The sequence below is a fragment of the Oncorhynchus masou genome, chromosome 24 (genome assembly GCF_036934945.1).
Source record: "Oncorhynchus masou masou isolate Uvic2021 chromosome 24, UVic_Omas_1.1, whole genome shotgun sequence".
Taxonomy (NCBI): domain Eukaryota; kingdom Metazoa; phylum Chordata; class Actinopteri; order Salmoniformes; family Salmonidae; genus Oncorhynchus; species Oncorhynchus masou.
In genome coordinates, this window is record NC_088235.1 from 85,686,934 (window position 1) to 85,704,919 (window position 17,986).

A 17,986-nucleotide genomic window follows, 5' to 3' on the forward strand; every position below is an offset into this window, starting at 1 on the left:
GGGGACTGGAAAGAGCAGGCGGCATAAGAGACCATCACTATGGCGACAGCAATCAAGAGACTTGGGACTGAGCGGGTCAGAGAAGAGGGCTTGAAAGGCAGCTGACAGAGAAATCAACCCTCAGACTGGATGATTCAAGTGACAGCTCATCCCAGAGTACAGGTGGCCTGGCTGTCCCCAGAGAGACTGTCTTGAGAAGCCAGTTGTACATGGTAACAGCCTTTGTGAGGTAAATGTAAGAATAAGGCCATGATAGAAAAAAAACACCTAGTAGTTGTATTATTGACTAGTGCTGTATGGTCTCAGCTGTTCTCTAGGTATGTACGATTTCAGCCATATTCTTACTCTCTCGCCTTCTAACTAACTTTTACATATCCATGCAAGTATACACATCATCACACGTTCAAATGCACAACATTAACAGCATTAGGAGAGAATTGCAGACTGTCTCTCTTCTCTGCTTGCAGTGACTCTGTCCTCTCCTGGCTGTGGTCCAAACCAGCAGATGGTCTGGTGTCAATGGGCTGCTATTAACTGGCCACAGTCCTCTCCTGGGGCCTGGCAAAAAAAAGTACATACAGTGAGTGCACTGGAGACAGACAAGCCATGCTGCTTGTGGAGGTACTGACACTTTTTCACTATTTTAAGATGAAGTCAAACCAAACTGATGAACGGTATCACAGTTTATTATATTCAGTAGAAATACATCTACAGGAAATTATATTATGTTTCTCTGTAGTAACACTGGAATTACTGTCATAATTGGGTTGTATAAACATGCTTTTACATAGTAATTGTAGTATCCCAGGAACCCAAAGAATCTGACTCAAGAGAGACGGTACAGGTGACTGTATCACAAATAGCATGTCTCACACCAATGTTCATGTTTTATGTGGCTATTTTTTACTTGTCATGCTGAAAAGGAATACACTGAATACACAATAGTATATTTATGGTGGTGTTCCATCATCCTGCTATTAAGTGGTCCTATTGAGATGAGGACTAGGCAGAAAAGGAGAAGGAATGGGCCTGATCCCTGTGTCTCATGTCTTATACACATACAGGAAACCAAGAGAACAGGCAGATGTGGTGGCGTCGCTGTTGTGAGAACAGTCTTCCCACCTTGTGGTAGCAAAGTGAACTGTAGCTGCCTGCATGAGAGCGTGAGCAAGCGAGTTGGGGGGAGGAGAGAGCGACACAGAGAGATGGAATGAGAGAGAGAGGGAGAGAAAGGGCGAGAGAGAGGGAGTTTAAACTAAGAGCTATGTTTTGGGACAAACTAATCTGCTAGAGAGCAGTGTGAGGATCGGAGCGCATTGTGTGAGCGAGTGTGCGGTGGACAGATAAGGGAACAAGCCCGCCAGCCCGACTGCTTGTTTTAATGTGCTGACTGGGGAGATAAAAAAAATATTGACTCTTCAGTCGTGTGCCGAGACCCTGGGCACAAGCGCCACATACACCAGAGGTGTACCAAAAAAGGGGGAAAAGTGGACAAAAATCTGACACTAAACAGATATTATAGAGGATTTTTTTCCCCCTGTTTTTTAATTAATTTATTTTTTATTTGTTTTTTTCCTGGGACTGACTCCCATTTCCAGTAGAAAGAGGGAGACAATAACTGAAGGAGAGCCCTTAGAAAATAAGAAAAGGACGAAAAAAGCATTGTCTACAAGATGTTCGAAATCAGCCGAACTCTCAACGCTGCTTTGTTGAGCAATGAGGTAAAGAAATTGTCTTTGTTTCTTCTCACCTCCCCAGTGTATGTGCTGCCTACCATTCTGTGTTGTGTATTATAGTGTGTGTGCATTTCTGTGCTCATGGTTTAAGTGTAAAGACGAAGGGTTGATTAATGCTTAGCCTATTATCCAAGCTTGATGGTTGGCAGTAGAAAAGGATCACTACGCTTCTCACTCATTCTTGCTTGCAGTAACAAATGGGATGCTAGGCGGCTGGCTGTTTTATTTCCCCTAATTTACCCAAAGCAAGGTAGCTATCAATGCTAAGCTTGCTTGAGGAATCGCCCATCTTGGGCTCAAAATGTGTGAACGTACATATGTGTATGAGTGTATGATTGTGTGCTTGTGTGTGTGCATATACACACAAGCTTGTGTGTGAGTGCATAGTGTACTGTGATTGCCCTCCTCTTCCCCCCTCTCTCTTCTTTCGTCTCCTCACTCCCGCTATCCTTTGCCATTCTGTTTCTGTCCTTCCTACCTTCCGTTTCTGTTCTTCCTTTCTCTCCCTCTCCCCCTCTCTCTATCTGTGTGTGAGCGTGCACTCTGTGAGCAGCATCTCAAGATGATGGTGCGGTACCCCCAGCTCTCGGGACTAGCCACTGCTGACGGCTCCGTCCCTGAGAGGCTCTCGCCGCTATTTCCCAGGGATCTCCCATCCACCCAGATGGGGTCCAGGTCAATTTTGGTAAGAGGATAGACAGAAATATCTCACTCTTAAAACACTAACAGGAGACAAAAGACAAAGTGAGAGAGAGCAGTAGAGAATAGATCAATTTAGGACTATCCCCAGGAATTGTATTAGCAGCTATTTACATGCTTGTGTGTGCTCAAAAATATCCGCCTACTTTGCCTTATTTAACCCTCTGTCAATCAGTCCGTTATCTTGGGAGTAAGAGCGGCAGAGTGAATTTTCAGTGTGTATGAATTCAGTGTAGCAGCCTCACTGTGTGCGTAGTTTGCCAATGCCAGCATCTTTATGTGAATTTTGTATGTGTGTAAGCTTATCCGTTATGTGCATGGACATAGTTACTGCAATATTTGTAAACAATTTATTTAAAAACATTTTTTACATCTGAAACAGATCAAATTAGAATATGTAAATGAGTATGTAATATGGCGTCAGGTAATAGTTTTTCATTGAAAAGTGTGGGGTTGGGTACGTTACTACATTCACCATGTTGACACTCATAACTGCCAGATGTGATGTGCGGCAACATAGAAACACAGGGTTACTGCAAGAACAATGAAACCTTGCTACAATTATGAAATACTGTAAAATATAAATGTTATCTTTAATACCTGATGCTCTGTATGGACAGAATAGTATGGATATAGTGTAGTTCAATTGTTTTACTTTTTCTAACATTTGTTTAGACAGGGTACCGATCTGATTTCTTTATGTAATGAAGATGGTGGCTTTTAGTGGCAACTAAGTCAACCTGAAGTTAAACCATAACGCTATATTAACAGTTAAATTATGTGCGTAATGAGAAGAGGAGGCAGCAATGTACCTACATTAAGTCTGGTCTTTGAGATCATTTATTCCAGTCTTCCTCGTTATTGTTAGAACGTGAGTCTACAGTATGTGCTGTTTATAATGTAGTGTAGTTCAAGGGGAAGAGAGACATGAGAAAACCCTCACTGAAAAACGTTGAGAGAAAATCCCTTACTTGGTGCATTACATCTACATGAAACTGTGGGTGTCTAATCTGTGACGGGCTCTCATTCGGCTTCCCTTCAAACAGGCTCAGCTTCCCACCCTAGAGCTTTCCTGAATTTAGCAGAAATCGTTGTAATGCTGACAGCATTGAGGTCTGCTGTTGACTGTATGCGAATGCAGAGGAAATGTTTGGTCATCCATAAAGACTTAATGTTCTTATTCACCTGGCAGAACCATCTTATTCACTCAGACTATTTTTGCATATACAGTCATGCTATCTAGCTACGTGTAAAGAATCCCAGTAGTTATACTACTGAGGAAATATAAACTTAAATTGCATATGACAAGTAGATTGATGCTGTGATTTCTCTTTCACATATAACAATAGTACCACACAGTGCCTTAATTTCTGCTGAAATGAAAATTGAATAGTAGAATGTAATAATAGATAGTGAGGTTATGGCAAGTTATTAAATCACCTCTTACAAGTCTTTTAATTGCAACGCGTGAAATTATTTTGCATTTGGGTTAGCTAAAGAACTTGATGTGGATGTTTGTATTAATTTTCATTATATCTGACTGAGTAGGCAGACAGTTCTAAAGCTATGATCAGAGTAAACGCAGACCCTGTTTCTATGTGATCCCGAAAATGCACAAATACAATGCTACTTCCTGTTAAAATAAATGTGAATACATGAGTTGTATGTAAATCAGAATATATGAGGCGTGTCTGTGATTCTGAGTACCCTGGTTAAAACTGACCATCGTTACAATGATTAATGGTACCTTCATTAAGCACAGCTAGATCATTTGCATACATTAGATAAATGTGCTGGAAGATTGTTGAGGCTTTGCTCTTGGAGAGCTGGATTGTTTTATTATTTTGGTGGATGCAAGGCATAATATTATGATACTAGAGACCAACATTTTTAGTTCTAGATGTCTGAGCTGTCTTACGGTGTGAGCTGTGTAATACCACTGTATGGATATGCTTCAGTATGAAATCAAACCTGAAGGATTGACAAAATTAAATCAAACGCAATAATAAAAGGATGTTATTATAGTGGTATGATTCTGAACATTTTCAAATATATTTCAAGGGAATCCAGTATAGCAAAGTAATAAAGCAAAATACATAGCTTGCTAAATGGCTACAGTCTAGAACAATGTCCCTGTAGTCCAGGCAGCCATTTGTCAGGCTCTAGGTGAGCTAGAGAACATTGTGTTTAAAAGGATGTCTAACATGTTCTAAAACTCTACTGAGTTTTCTATCAGAACCAATGGATCCAGCCAACATAGACTGGGAGGAGAACACGCCATTCAGAATATCAGCCATATTGGTTGCTATGAAGGGTCTAACAAAAATCCAAGAACTTCAGCATGGATAGTAGTCAGAGGCAGATATGGGTGAGGAATAAATTAAGATTTCTTAACTGTCTGTTTTGAATGCCGTTTATTTGTGAGCCCCTGATTACTGTCGTCATGCAGCTGTTGTTTTTCATAATACAGTGCTTCCTTTGGTAACTCCATTCTTCAGTAAAAAAAAAAGGTTAGATTTACCTTAACTCATTTAAGGCATCGTCACGACAAACAGAAGCAAGGCGAGTAGAGGGAATTGTACAGCAGTTGGCAAAGGCATATTGGCACCCCATAGATTGTAAGGGTCATCTCTATTTCACAACAATGATTAGGTCTTTCCATCTGCCGCTTCCATCACTTCCTCCTTCCCTGATTGCAGTGTTTCTCTGGTTAATTTACTCCAGGAAATTAGTTAATTTAAGCTCCACAAGCCTGCCTTTGCTGTTACAGGTGCAATATACAGAGAGGCATGTATCATCTCTGAGAGAGGCAGTGCACTGTGCCAAGTAGGTAGAATCACCCACCTAACTGCGACACAAAATCATATCTCAGATAAAAAGGCCATAGATTGATATCGATTAACTTACAGGAGCATCATTTTAGGATTTACTATCGGTGAATAATGAAATTAAGAAATAACCAGGATTTGTTTAATGGTGGATTTGGACCAATATTGAGTGAACTGAACAAAGATCTCAATTGGTAACATGTCAATATCAACATGATTCATTGAACCGTATGGGTTCACCGGATTTAGATTTTTTTTTTAAACAGCAGTATGAGTAAGAAAGAGCCAAGACACACAATCACTCAGTGTGTGGTTGTCTGAAAATAAAGGAACGCTTCCTTTTTCAGCAGAGGTACCAGAACCTTGCTCAATCATATGTGGCTAGGTTAATGCGATTTGGCAGAGCTCTCTTCAGTTTTAGGAAGAAAAGTGCTATTTCTCCTGCAGGTCAATCAGCGGTCATCTGCATACAGCTGCAGAACTACAGCCCATCTCAAACTGCGGCACAGCTGTTAACTACATATAGGCTGTGGAACATTTTATCATAGATTATTGCAGTGTGGGTCCACAATTTTTATTGTTATTATTTGTTTGTTTATTTAACCTTTATTTAACCAAGTAGGTCAATTGAGAACAAGTTCTCTTTTACAACTGCGACCTGGCCAAGATAAAGCAAAGCAGTGCGACAAAAACAACAGCTACACGTGGGATAAACAAACATATATTTTTTTTATTTTACCTTTATTTAACCAGGCAAGTCAGTTAAGAACACATTCTTATTTTCAATGACAGCCTGGGAACAGTGGGTTAACTGCCTGTTCAGGGGCAGAACGACAGATTTGTACCTTGTCAGCTCGGGGGTTTGAACTCGCAACCTTCCGGTTACTAGTCCAACGCTCTGACCGCTAGGCTACCCTGCCGCCCCAAAATAGCCTCCATATACTACCCACCACTGTGACCTGTATGCTCTCGTTGGCTGGTCCTCGCTACATATTCATCGCCAAACCCACTGGCTCCATGTCATCTCTAAGTCTTTGCTAGGTAAAGCCCCGCCTTATCTCAGCTCACTGGTCAATAGCACAATAGAGAACTCCGTATACAGTGTGTGCAAATGAAGTAAGAAGGTAAGGCAATAAATAGGCCAATAAGGGCAAAGTAATTACAATTTAGAAATTTACACTGGAGTGATATATGTGCAGATGAGGATATGCAAGTAGAAATACTGGTGTGAAAAAGAGCAGAAAAACAAAAGCAAATATGGGAATGAGGTAGGTAGTTGGCTGGATAGGCTATTTACAGAAGGGCTGTGTACAGCTGCAGCGATCGATAAGCTGCTCTGACAGCTGACGCTTAAAGTTAGTGAGGGAGATATAAGTCTCCAACTTCAGTGATTTTTGCAATTCTTTCCAGTCATTGGCAGCAGAGAACTGGAAGGAAAGGCGGCCAAAGCAGGTGTTGGCTTTGGGGATGACCAGTGAAACATACCTGCTGGAACACGTGCTACGGGTGGGTGCTGTTATGGTGACCAGTGAGCTGAGATAAGGCGGGGCTTTACCTAGCAAAGACTTAGAGATGACATGGAGCCAGTGGGTTTGGCGATGAATATGTAGCGAGGACCAGCCAACGAGAGCATACAGGTCACAGTGGTGGGTAGTATATGGAGGCTATTTTGTAAATGACATCGCCGAAGTCAAGGATCGGTAGGATAGTCAGTTTTACGAGGGTATGTTTGGCAGCACGAGTGAAGGAGGCTTTTTTGTGAAATAGGAAGCCAATTCTAGATTTAACTTTGGACTGGAGATGCTTAATGTAAGTCTGGAATGAGAGTTTACAGTCTAGCCAGACACCTAGGTATTTATAGTTGTCCACATATCCTAAGAACCGAACAATAAGGCTGTTAGAGAATATGCTGAGCTACTTGAATAGTTACATGCTTACTACATGCTAATTACGACCATAAAGAAACAAACTGTTGGGTCAGGTGGCCTGTGTGGTATAGGGTATGCTTTGTCAGCTTCTTGTAAAGAACCCAGTAACTGTCCAATGAATGCCAATCACACTGATCGTGTCAAGTCAATGCCATCATAATTGATTTCTGAGCCGGCTGTGGTAGCTACTGTACTGTGTTCCTGCGTGGCAGGCAGGGCCGGGAGGGCAGGCTGGCAGTGCCACACTGAGAGGGGGCCAGTGCTGCAAGGGGGGCCTGGTGAGCAGCAGCTGAGCCAGTGTCCCGCTGGGAGCCGTCACCGCTGAGTGGAGCAGGTGTCTCCAGCCAGGCAAAAAGCTTCTCTAAGCCAGAGGGGGGGCAGGGCCGACCACAGCACTGTTTGCCCCGCAGAGGACAGGTGGCCCACTCTCTCTCTCGCTCTCTCTCTCTACTCCTTCACAGTGCCTCCTCCAGGGGCTGTCTTTTAATACCCAGCCACCCTATTGTGTAACTTGTCCTCCGAGTACATTTAAGTGTGATCACATTAGCATGTTTTGCTAGCAATGTCACTGTCCATGGTGCTGAAGGTCCAGATAGATATACAGGGGCAGGTGGTTGTCATCCATAACACTTAGCAGAAGGGTCAGATTTCTGAATACAGGTAGCCTGACCTGGAAGTAAGTCTGTGATTTCACCTGTAGAGAGGCGTTTGAAGACTAGAGAAACACAGAATACAATTATGATGATAGTTTGAAAACCATGACTTTGAGAACAGAAATTGTAGTTTGACTGTTATGTCAGAGCGCTTAAAACTTACAATAGTTTGAAACCACAAACTTTAATAGCAAACATTACTGCTTTTTCCTCTTACAACCCCCAAGAGCAGTTATATTGTGTTGATTAAACCGACATTTCATTTTAGAGCCACTTTTATTTACCAGTATGCTTACTGTGGCCATTGTTTCATATCTAATCACAGTTATTTCAAGGCTGTTAACAGAGTAATTAGAAAAGGAACAACGTTGAAAAGTTTGGAGAGAAAAAATGGAATTGTGTTGTCTTTATTGCCTGAGAGCGAGGTTTACTCTCATCTGTGTACACACAGTAATGAATGTTACTGTTAATTAGAGTGGAACGGTGAAAGGCTATTGGGGAAAACAGACACAGCTTTATGCCAATCTCAGTCAACTGTTTCCGTACACTCAGTTCCAGCAGCATAAACATGGGCCACACCACCAACCATAACAAAGGAGGCATTACCCAGCTTGAGCCCTACTGACCAGTGTAGTTTACTATTGTAATCTCTCTTAGCTGACTGGGCTCAAAATCCCAAAACACAACACAAGAAGTGGGGTGGAATGGGGACACCCACGACCTGTGGATTCCATCTTTAATAAAAATAACAATGACGCTCTAGTCAAGATTATCTCCTCACAAAAGACACATCCTACCTTTTCAAGACATACAATTGAAGTGTCTATATTAGAAAAAAATGCCTTTTAATTTGATTCAAAATTGCATTGCACATTATGATGCATAAGAATTTAAAACAAAAAAATGTCAGTCAAATGGATGCACCTGCTATTCAAGAGCAAATCAGTATCGGGCCTCCATCTTAAGAGTAGAGATTCAAAAATGCTATAGATCACAGCTACTGACCGTTGGTGAAGTGATAAATGTAGCCAACACCTGAGCAATAGGCTGTGGCTGAATCTTGACATAGTTTTTTAGCACATCCCTTTTATTGATTTACTAATTGTTTGGGAGCTAGAGAGTGACTGCTGCGGTCATGAATAAATGATATGTGCCTGACGTGTACATTACTGAGGAAGACCTGCGAGGCCAGGCATTACTTCCGTAGACACATAGCGGTTCTCTTCACAGCCCTGGGAAAGCATCATCCCTACTAGTTTTCCAATCCATTAATAATTCATCCTTTCTAACAGCAGCATTCAGGTTTAAATGTGTTACCATGTAGTCTTCCTAGAACATCAGTGACAAGACTCTAAAATAACCCAATTTAAAGCAGGAGAAAAGCGTATTTATGTATGGTAATTATTCCTTAAGGTATTCTTCTCTGCTGTGCTCTCCATTCTCCATTTCTTTACTCTCCTTATCTCGTTCTCTATCCTCCTGAGAAAGAGCGTGCGCGCGTGTGTGGGATGGGTGGGGGGCTTGTTTTTTCAGAGCAGTGTTTCCCAACTCCAGTCCTCGAGGCAGGTTGATGTTTATTGTCATGAGTCTTGCCCTGGAGGCAGAACGGAGTGGTTTCCGCTGAATGGGCCAGCTACAAAATAAAAAATGTATGAAAACAAAAATGTGTTTTTTTGATCATAATTGAAGGTTAGGCATAAGGGTTAGCAGTGTGGTTAGCATTGGGTTTAACATCAGATTTTATGACTTTGTGGCTATGCCAGCTAGAGCTGCCTCCAGTACATGAGTAATCTCAATAAATGGCAACCTGCGACCTCAAGTGTTCCCCCAACACCACACGCTTTTGTTGTAGCCACAGAAAAACACACCTGATTCAGAGGGCTGTATTCATTCCTTTCATAGCTAGTGTAGAAACACAACATAATTTATTAATACATTGCATTTTATCAAACATAGGTTTACGCCTTTCTAAACAAGGGGTTTTCTTGTTTAATAAAACACAGCTACTACAACACACACGGTGAAGCTATTCGACAAGGATATATGCTGTTAAACTAAAATACTGCAGAGTTAGGCTAGCATTGTGTACTCGCTTTCCTACTAGCATCATAAGGAGGAGCAGTAAACCATGAAGTGACATTTAGAAAGATGAAATGTGCAGCGTGGGCATGTTAGAAGGGCTCCAGTGCTCTGAGGCAGGCAGGCAGCACAGCGAAGGGCTGGGGCCAGGCAGGAGAATGATTCCCCGCTCTGAGGGGAGGTGCTGATTAAAGCCCCAGCCAGATGGACCGCAGTGGTCTCCCTCAGAGCATGGAGGTACCCCGACTGGGATCAAACACAGAGCAGGCCGCCCCACAGCCAACCACTACACCACCATGACAGCACCCGCCACACACAATGGCAACACAGACGCCAATAACGATGAGGGGCAACACTGGTAATGACAAGGGGAGAAGGCAACGTGTCGTTGCAGTTGAATATCATTTATCAAGAGGCAACACCTCTGTAATCCAAATGGACTGTAATCCAAGGTCTCCTGCTGTGATTGCACCATCTGAGCCAGAATACATGTCAACCATGCAAACCCCCCTGTGCAATTTTACAGCCCTCTCATTTCAGTTTTAGGTTATAGGGGCCTAAGTCCTTGCTCCCAAACAATTTTTTGGAAGTATATACTTGAGATATAGGCTACCTTGCAGTGGTTCAGTATTTATAAAACAAAGTTCCTTTGGCGTGGCCACTGCTTTTTGTAATAACTACCACCGCTATTGAATTGTAATAACTGTCTTACTACCTGCATATTGTGACGTAGCCATCTCTCCATATACAGTATGTGGTTTTCTCCCATCACATTCTGTTCCACAGACAGAAATATCTTAGGCAGGTAGACAAGCCATGTCACTTCTTAAGTCTAAAGGCTCCTGCTACCCTGAACAAAAATATAAACGCAACATGTAAAGTGTTGGTCTCATGTTTCATGAGCTGAAATAAAATATCCCAGACATTTTCAATCTGCACAAAAAAACGTATTTCTCTCACATTTTGTGTACATTTGTTAACATCCCTGTTAGTGAGCATTTCTCCTTTGCCAAGATAATCCATCCACCTGACAGGTGTGGCATATCAAGAAGCTGATTAAACAGTATGATCATTACACAGGTGCACCTTGTCCTGGGGACAATAAAAGGCCACTCTAAAATGTGCAGTTTTGTCACACAACACAATGCCACAGATGTCTCAAGTGTGCAATTGGCATGCTGACTGCAGGAATGTCCACCAGAGCTGTTTCCAAAGAATTTAATGGTAATTTATCTACCATAAACCGCCTCCAATGTTATTTTTTTGAATTTGATAGTACATCCAACCCGGCCTCACATCCACGTGTATGGCGTTGTGTGGATGAGCGGTTTGCTATGTTCAACGTTGTGAACATAGTGCCCCATGATGGCGGTGGGGTTACGGTATGGGCAGGCATAAACTACGGACAACAAACACAATTGCATTTTAATCGATGGCAATTTGAATGCACAAAAATACAGTGAGAATGAATGTCTTGTTGAGAAGTTTCTCTTAGGTGGTGATATGAGTATGAGTTGAAATGGACGTGGTTCATGTCCAATGACATGGAAAGATAGGTATTTACCGGAGAAAAGTTTCTCATGCAGTTTTAGGAGCTGAGTAAGGATTTGGCGGAATGCTTGTCTGTCGTCTTAAACATCAAAGATAACAGAAGCCAGTCCTGACGGCTAAATGCAGATTTGTAATTGATGCCTGATGTCTCGGAGTAAGCAATGCTGAGTTTGTCACACTGTATCGAGACAAAAGGTCTGACCCCAATTTGTTGATTTGTTACGGGTGCAGACTGGACTTAAGCCAGGTAAGTGATGATAATCAATCTGAGTTGCACGGCCAGGTGCAGCCAAAACTTGGATACAGGAAGTAAATGGATTCTTCAAGGGAAATGAAAAAGAGCTACGTAAGCTCCTGTATACTGAGGAGAAGAGAAACCTGGGTGTTTATTAAAAATAATCAGCTAATTTATGAGGAACGTACTGTGCTGGGATTTTTCCATGACAGGTCGAGTTCCATGGAAAGTGCATGAAGAACAGAATGTTTTTGAGGTCTATCTTCCTATGCCAAAACAGGCATAAATGGGCTAGAAAAGCAGGCAGGGGAGGACACTTTCAATCCGGTTAGTATCCCTCGTAGGAAATGTCACAGCACGGGCTGGAAGAGGCGAGGCCTCCTGTTAGCAAAGCTGAGGATCTAACTACAGGCCCAGTGTGACATGCTAATTAATCAAGGACTGTTGACCTTTCACTGACCTGGTTTTCTGGTGGTCATTCAAACAGCATTGTGAAAGTCTTCATTTCAATACAGATCAGTTTTTTACTCTTTAAATTCAAAGGGAATTTCGGATTTATTCTTAAAAAATATAAATGAGTGATATTTTAAAATATGGATGAGTCCATGGATGAATGTAACAAATTCTGAAATTGATATTGTTTATTCAAAGTACATGTATGGCATTAAGCACAGAGGGTTAGTTACATGTATGGCATTAAGCACAGAGGGTTAGTTACATGTATGGCATTAAGCACAGATGGTTAGTTACATGTATGGCATTAAGCACAGAGGGTTAGTTACATGTATGGCATTAAGCGCAGAGGGTTAGTATAATATGTATGGCATTAAGCACAGAGGGTTAGTTACATGTATGGGGTTTAGCACAGAGGGTTAGTTACATGTATGGCATTAAGCACAGAGGGTTAGTTACATGTATGTCATTGAGCACATAGGGTTAGTTACATGTATGGCATTTAGTATATGTATGGCATTAAGCACAGAGGGTTAGTTACATGTATGGCGTTTAGTATATGTATGGCATTAAGCACAGAGGGTTAGTTACATGTATGGCATTAAGCACAGAGGGTTAGTTACATGTATGGCATTAAGCACAGAGGGTTAGTTACATGTATGACATTAAGCACAGAGGGTTAGTTACATGTATGGCATTAAGCACAGAGGTTTAGTTACATGTATGACATTAAGCACAGAGGGTTAGTATATGTATGGCATTAAGCACAGAGGGTTAGTTACATGTATGACATTTAGCACATAGGGTTAGTTCATGTATGACGTTTAGTATATGTATGGCATTAAGCATAGAGGGTTAGTTTCATGTATGGTGTTAAACACAGAAGGTTAGTTACATGTATGGGGTTTAGCACAGAGGGTTAGTTACATGTATGGGGTTTAGCACAGAGGGTTAGTTACATGTATGGCATTAAGCACAGAGGGTTAGTTACATGTATGGTGTTTAGTATATGTATGGCATTAAGCACAGAGGGTTAGTTACATGTATGACATTAAGCACAGAGGGTTAGTATATGTATGGCATTAAGCACAGAGGGTTAGTTACATGTATGGCATTAAGCACAGAGGGTTAGTTACATGTATGGCATTAAGCACAGAGGGTTAGTTACATGTATGGCATTAAGCACAGAGGGTTAGTTACATGTATGGCATTAAGCACAGAGGGTTAGTTACATGTATGACATTAAGCACAGAGGGTTAGTTACATGTATGAGCATGACATATTGAAACTTCTTACAATGTTAACAGTTCTTGACACATTTCAGGTGACACCTACACTTTGCTACATTTTAAATAAACCTGTAATTATTCAGAGTGAAACATTAGTCAAACACACTGGATCTAACAGTTGATTGCTTCGACTTAAATGAAGTTGACACTATAAGACTGTCTGCTGCATGCCTAAACTGATTTCATGCTAACTACATACAGAAGAGATATCTTACAATGTTGCTATTCTAACTGCAAAAATCAAGTGTACAGTATGTGAGAGAGAGAGCGCGTGTGTGCGTGCGTGTGTAGTCAGCAGTAAAAATTATAAAAATCATTGGTTGAAACTCAAGTCAGCATTGAGGACCGATCTCTATTTGCATCAGCAGAAAAAATATTCACTGGATGTTAATCCGTGGAGCGGTTTTGAGTGGGAGGGGTTTAGGGTGAGGAGGGAGGACAGGAGAGAGCAGGCGGAGTTCATGACAATTAGCCAGATGCTGGTCTCAAAATTAGCAGGCTTTCAGCAGAGGCAGGAGCCATTCTGGTGGGGCACTATAATTAGGGCTACAGCAATCGGTGTGTCAGGTCGAAGGTACTTTGGGAACAAAGGGTGTGAGAGAGAGCGTCTGGGCATGTCCAGGCAGAGTCAATCAATAAGACGGGCTTTACATTACTGACTGCACCGTTGGCAATCCTCCTGGGTTAGGGCCAGGAAAGCTTTCCACTTTAAAAAAATGGAAGCATAAACAAAAAAACTAAAACATTCCAGAATAGTCTAAATACACAGTACAGTACATAAGGCTTAAGCTGAATTCACATTTATATTTATGCAACATCTTACAAAATCCCGAAAACTAAATTAGACAAATTTGATAGATTGTACCTTCCTTATATCTGTCACACAAACACGCACACACATACAGGGCTGTGATGATTTTGTAATTTTGAGTAACAATGAATTGTCAAGCAAATAGTCACGGTTATTGTCATACATTTTATTTTTGTTTGAAAATGTTTTGAGCTCGTAATGTATCATAATGGATATTTGAAAATGAGCTTTGACACACCTCATGAATATAATACAGTTTGGGTGACACCCGTCTCAAAAGCGAAAGGTTTTCCCCCCTTGGAACTTTTGGAAATAAAGCTTCTCCTCCTGACCATGCCATTCTGCTCCTATAATGACCAACTTTATCCCCGTCATGTAAAAATGAAAAACTGCTATTGGGTAAACGATATCCACTTGAAAATAAAGTATAATTATTGTTATAGCGGTTATTTTCCTTAGTTCACGGTTATTGTTAATCATTGTCGGTTACATGATTATACGATTATTGTGCCAGCCCTACACACATACACAGTGTATATAAAGAGCCAAAGCCCAAGGGAGGTAAACCTTCCTGTCCAGCAACTCCAGTGACTAGATCTGAAATCTCCCAGCATGGGTGGCATCCTATTTAGAATCTCTCAAACAGCTCACTCCATCTGTCTCCAGGCAGCCAACCTCCCCCATCTGACAACACTGGAGAGAGCAAAATATAGCACTGCTTGAAGACCCCATTCACTCTCATCCATCACATTCTACAGTATTGATTAAAACAACGTAAGAAAATAATATGGTGAAACAAAGCAATTACAATAGAGGATATTTTGGATATTTAAAATATTTTGAGTTATTGAGGATGCCGGTGCGTAGATAAGAATCGTCTTCCTGGAGCGCCTTTACTGCGTACCTATTATTTCAATAGTTACAGTTCTCTGTAATCCAATATAAAAAGGATTGTTTTCCATCTGTGTTATGTTCTGATATTTACAGCCAAGAATTAAAAGGTGGCAATAAAAGCATGGTGCCAGAGAGAATATTAAAGTCAGTGAGGCAGAGAATTACTTCCCAAGCTTGCACAGAATGCAATGGATTCTGAAAGGTCAAGTCGGAAGAATAAAAAGCGATAGAGAACCTAGTCTAGTATTAATTGCAGGTTTCTAGACTGAGAAGCATTGCACCAGAAAACTCCCGAAACAAATAGGCAGTTGGTATGTGATATTGTCCCTGGCAGTAAGGGATAGCGGAAGATACCACACATAAATTAAAATAACTCCAGAAAACACATCCATTCGGGAAACACCTGAGTCCTGTTGATTCCTAATTGAGGGTGGCAAGGCTTTAGCCGTAGCTTTAATTAATGCTTAGTATTTCAAGCACATTGTTGTACATGGCTTTAGTACTCAGTGAGGTGGAGGGGCCAGAGGTGCAGTGGGGAGATTGGAGAGCTTCAAAGCTCTTCCTAGCAGTTTCTCACTGTGGGGAAATTCTGTGCCCTGTGAAAGTTGACCAATGTTGTTGGTCTCTTCTCATTGTCACTATGCATGTAAATACTGTATATGGATATTATACAGTGTACTACTACTGTACATGTACAAATATACATACATTGCATACATATTACGTGCAGATATAGTATGTATAGCATGCATTCATAAAGAAAATACATACATTGTCTTGTTTACATATTGAGAATAGAACATTTGAGTCATTCCAAGCCCACGTCCACACCAAAAAACTCCTGAAAATGTTTTGGGCGTATTATGGATTAGGCTAACAGTGCTGCAGCGTTTTGTTGGCTGTCAAGAGCTCTGTGTGATTTGCCATCAGCGCTCGTTCAGCTGGAGATTGGTGAACTCAGCCAGAGGTTAATGGACTTACTCAAGTTAGTCTGTCTGCCATGAGAGCCACCTCCTCCTAATTGAATAAAAGAGGACTAGCTAGATGTCTCTGGTGTCTGGAATAAAACAATGTACTGTAATGACGCAGTGTTGAACAATGGATAAAATAGCCCTACTGCTGCCTAACACACAGGCAAATGCTGTAACAAAACATTGGGCAGTAAAAAAACAACAACACAGCAAAGTGTAATATACTGTTCCATGTCAACTAAATGAATTAGAGTATGCAGGTGCTTGCTCTCCTTGTTGCTGAGTCTGGGGCCAGCTAGGGTAAATCTGATATTTTATGGCCTCTCTGGTCACTGCAGCTCTCATACCAAAAGCTATTCTAATCAAATCAGACTATCCCCAAGAGGATGTGGCTGCTAGATTAAGGCAGATGAGGTATAGAACATACTGTATACAATATGCATTGTTATTGCATCTAAAATACTGTATAAAATATGCATTGTTATTTTATCATTGTAAAATCTAGTTATGAATTATTGTGTGGCCTACATTAAATCATAGCTGTGTGTTGGAGGCCACACTGAATACATTTATGGAGGCATTCTCCATAATGCAAAGGTGGCATTACTGAAGTTTATGTTTGAGATGTGCCATGTACTGTAGTTAACTTGTGCAGGGTATGATTGACAGGACTGCAGTAATACAGGGATGTCAAATGTTCAGGCTGCTGCACAGACACTATGGAGGCTCTTGTCTAGTCTCTAGCCCGGTTACATTGTGTTTGAGAAAAAATGTTAACTCTCAAATATGTCATTGTTGCAATAGTTTGTGAGTCGGCAACATATAATCATGCTAAATAATTTTATACTGCGCTAATTTTCCTAATGTGGACAGTTTGTGTTACTACCTCACACTGGCCCAAAGGCCGGCAGATGGTGATGTTGAGTGGTTTCATCTTACCGTCCAAAGGGAATGCATGCAGCTGGCTGTACACTCGTATCCCCCATGGACCGGTTCGTACATAAAACATTCTCCATTCAGGCTGCAAAGGCTTCGTTTTCCTCCTGAACTAGATTTAATGGCGACAAGGCAGGGAAAATATGAATACATTCTTTATGAAACACCATTTCCCAACACCATGCTAGAGTGACTAATGAGGGAGAGGCTATACGAACACACCCGGTGCCCAAATTGCTGACGTATGTCACACAGCGAGAGTAGAGTGGAGACGAACGGATTTGGTTTAGTCAGTAATTTGTCCTGATGAGCCCTTCCCAGCTAGCTAGTTAATAGATGAGGCTAGAAATTTCAGTGAGAATTAGACACTTGTCTGTCGAAGTTGGGACTTTCTGTCTCAAACGTTTGCCCCTTATTCTATTTATTTCAGCGTGATATCGATAACAGTGATTCATCAAAAAAAGTGTATAAACACAGAACAAAAATATAAACGCAACAATTTAAAAGATTTTACTGAATTACAGTTCACATAAGGAAATCAGTCAATTGAAATAGATTGATTATGTCCTAATCTATGAATTTCAAATGACTGGACAGGGGTGCAGCCATGTGAGGGCATAGGCCCACCCACTGGGGAGCTAGGCCCAGCCAATCAGAATGAGTTTTTCCTCACAAGAGGCCTTTATTACAGACAGAAATACACTATATATACAAAAATATGTGGACAACCTTCAAATTAGTGGATTCAGCTATTTCAGCCACATCCGTTGCTGACAGGTGTATAAAATCGAGCACAGTCATGCAATTTCCATAGACACACATTGGCAGTAGAATGGCCTTACAGAAGAGCTCAGACTTTCAACGTGGCACCGTCATAGGATGCCACCTATCCAACAAATCAGTTTGTCACATTTCAGCCCTGC

The 17,986-nt window shown here is 41.3% G+C and overlaps 1 protein-coding gene across 3 annotated transcripts in view; it reads left to right on the top strand.

Annotated features, from left to right (window-relative positions):
• Positions 1-1,220: 1,220 nt before the first annotated feature.
• The window catches only part of elavl4 (ELAV like neuron-specific RNA binding protein 4), a 69,558-nt gene continuing 52,792 nt past the window's right edge, over positions 1,221-17,986 (top strand). For 2 of the 3 annotated variants that reach the window (XM_064935378.1, XM_064935379.1), the window contains exons 1-2: positions 1,221-1,721; positions 2,290-2,421. In XM_064935378.1, coding sequence (XP_064791450.1) covers positions 1,674-1,721; positions 2,290-2,421 — 180 coding nt within the window. In that variant the 5' untranslated portion in view covers positions 1,221-1,673. The remainder of the gene's footprint in view (positions 1,722-2,289; positions 2,422-17,986) is intronic. The other variant, XM_064935380.1, reaches the window with a different exon arrangement.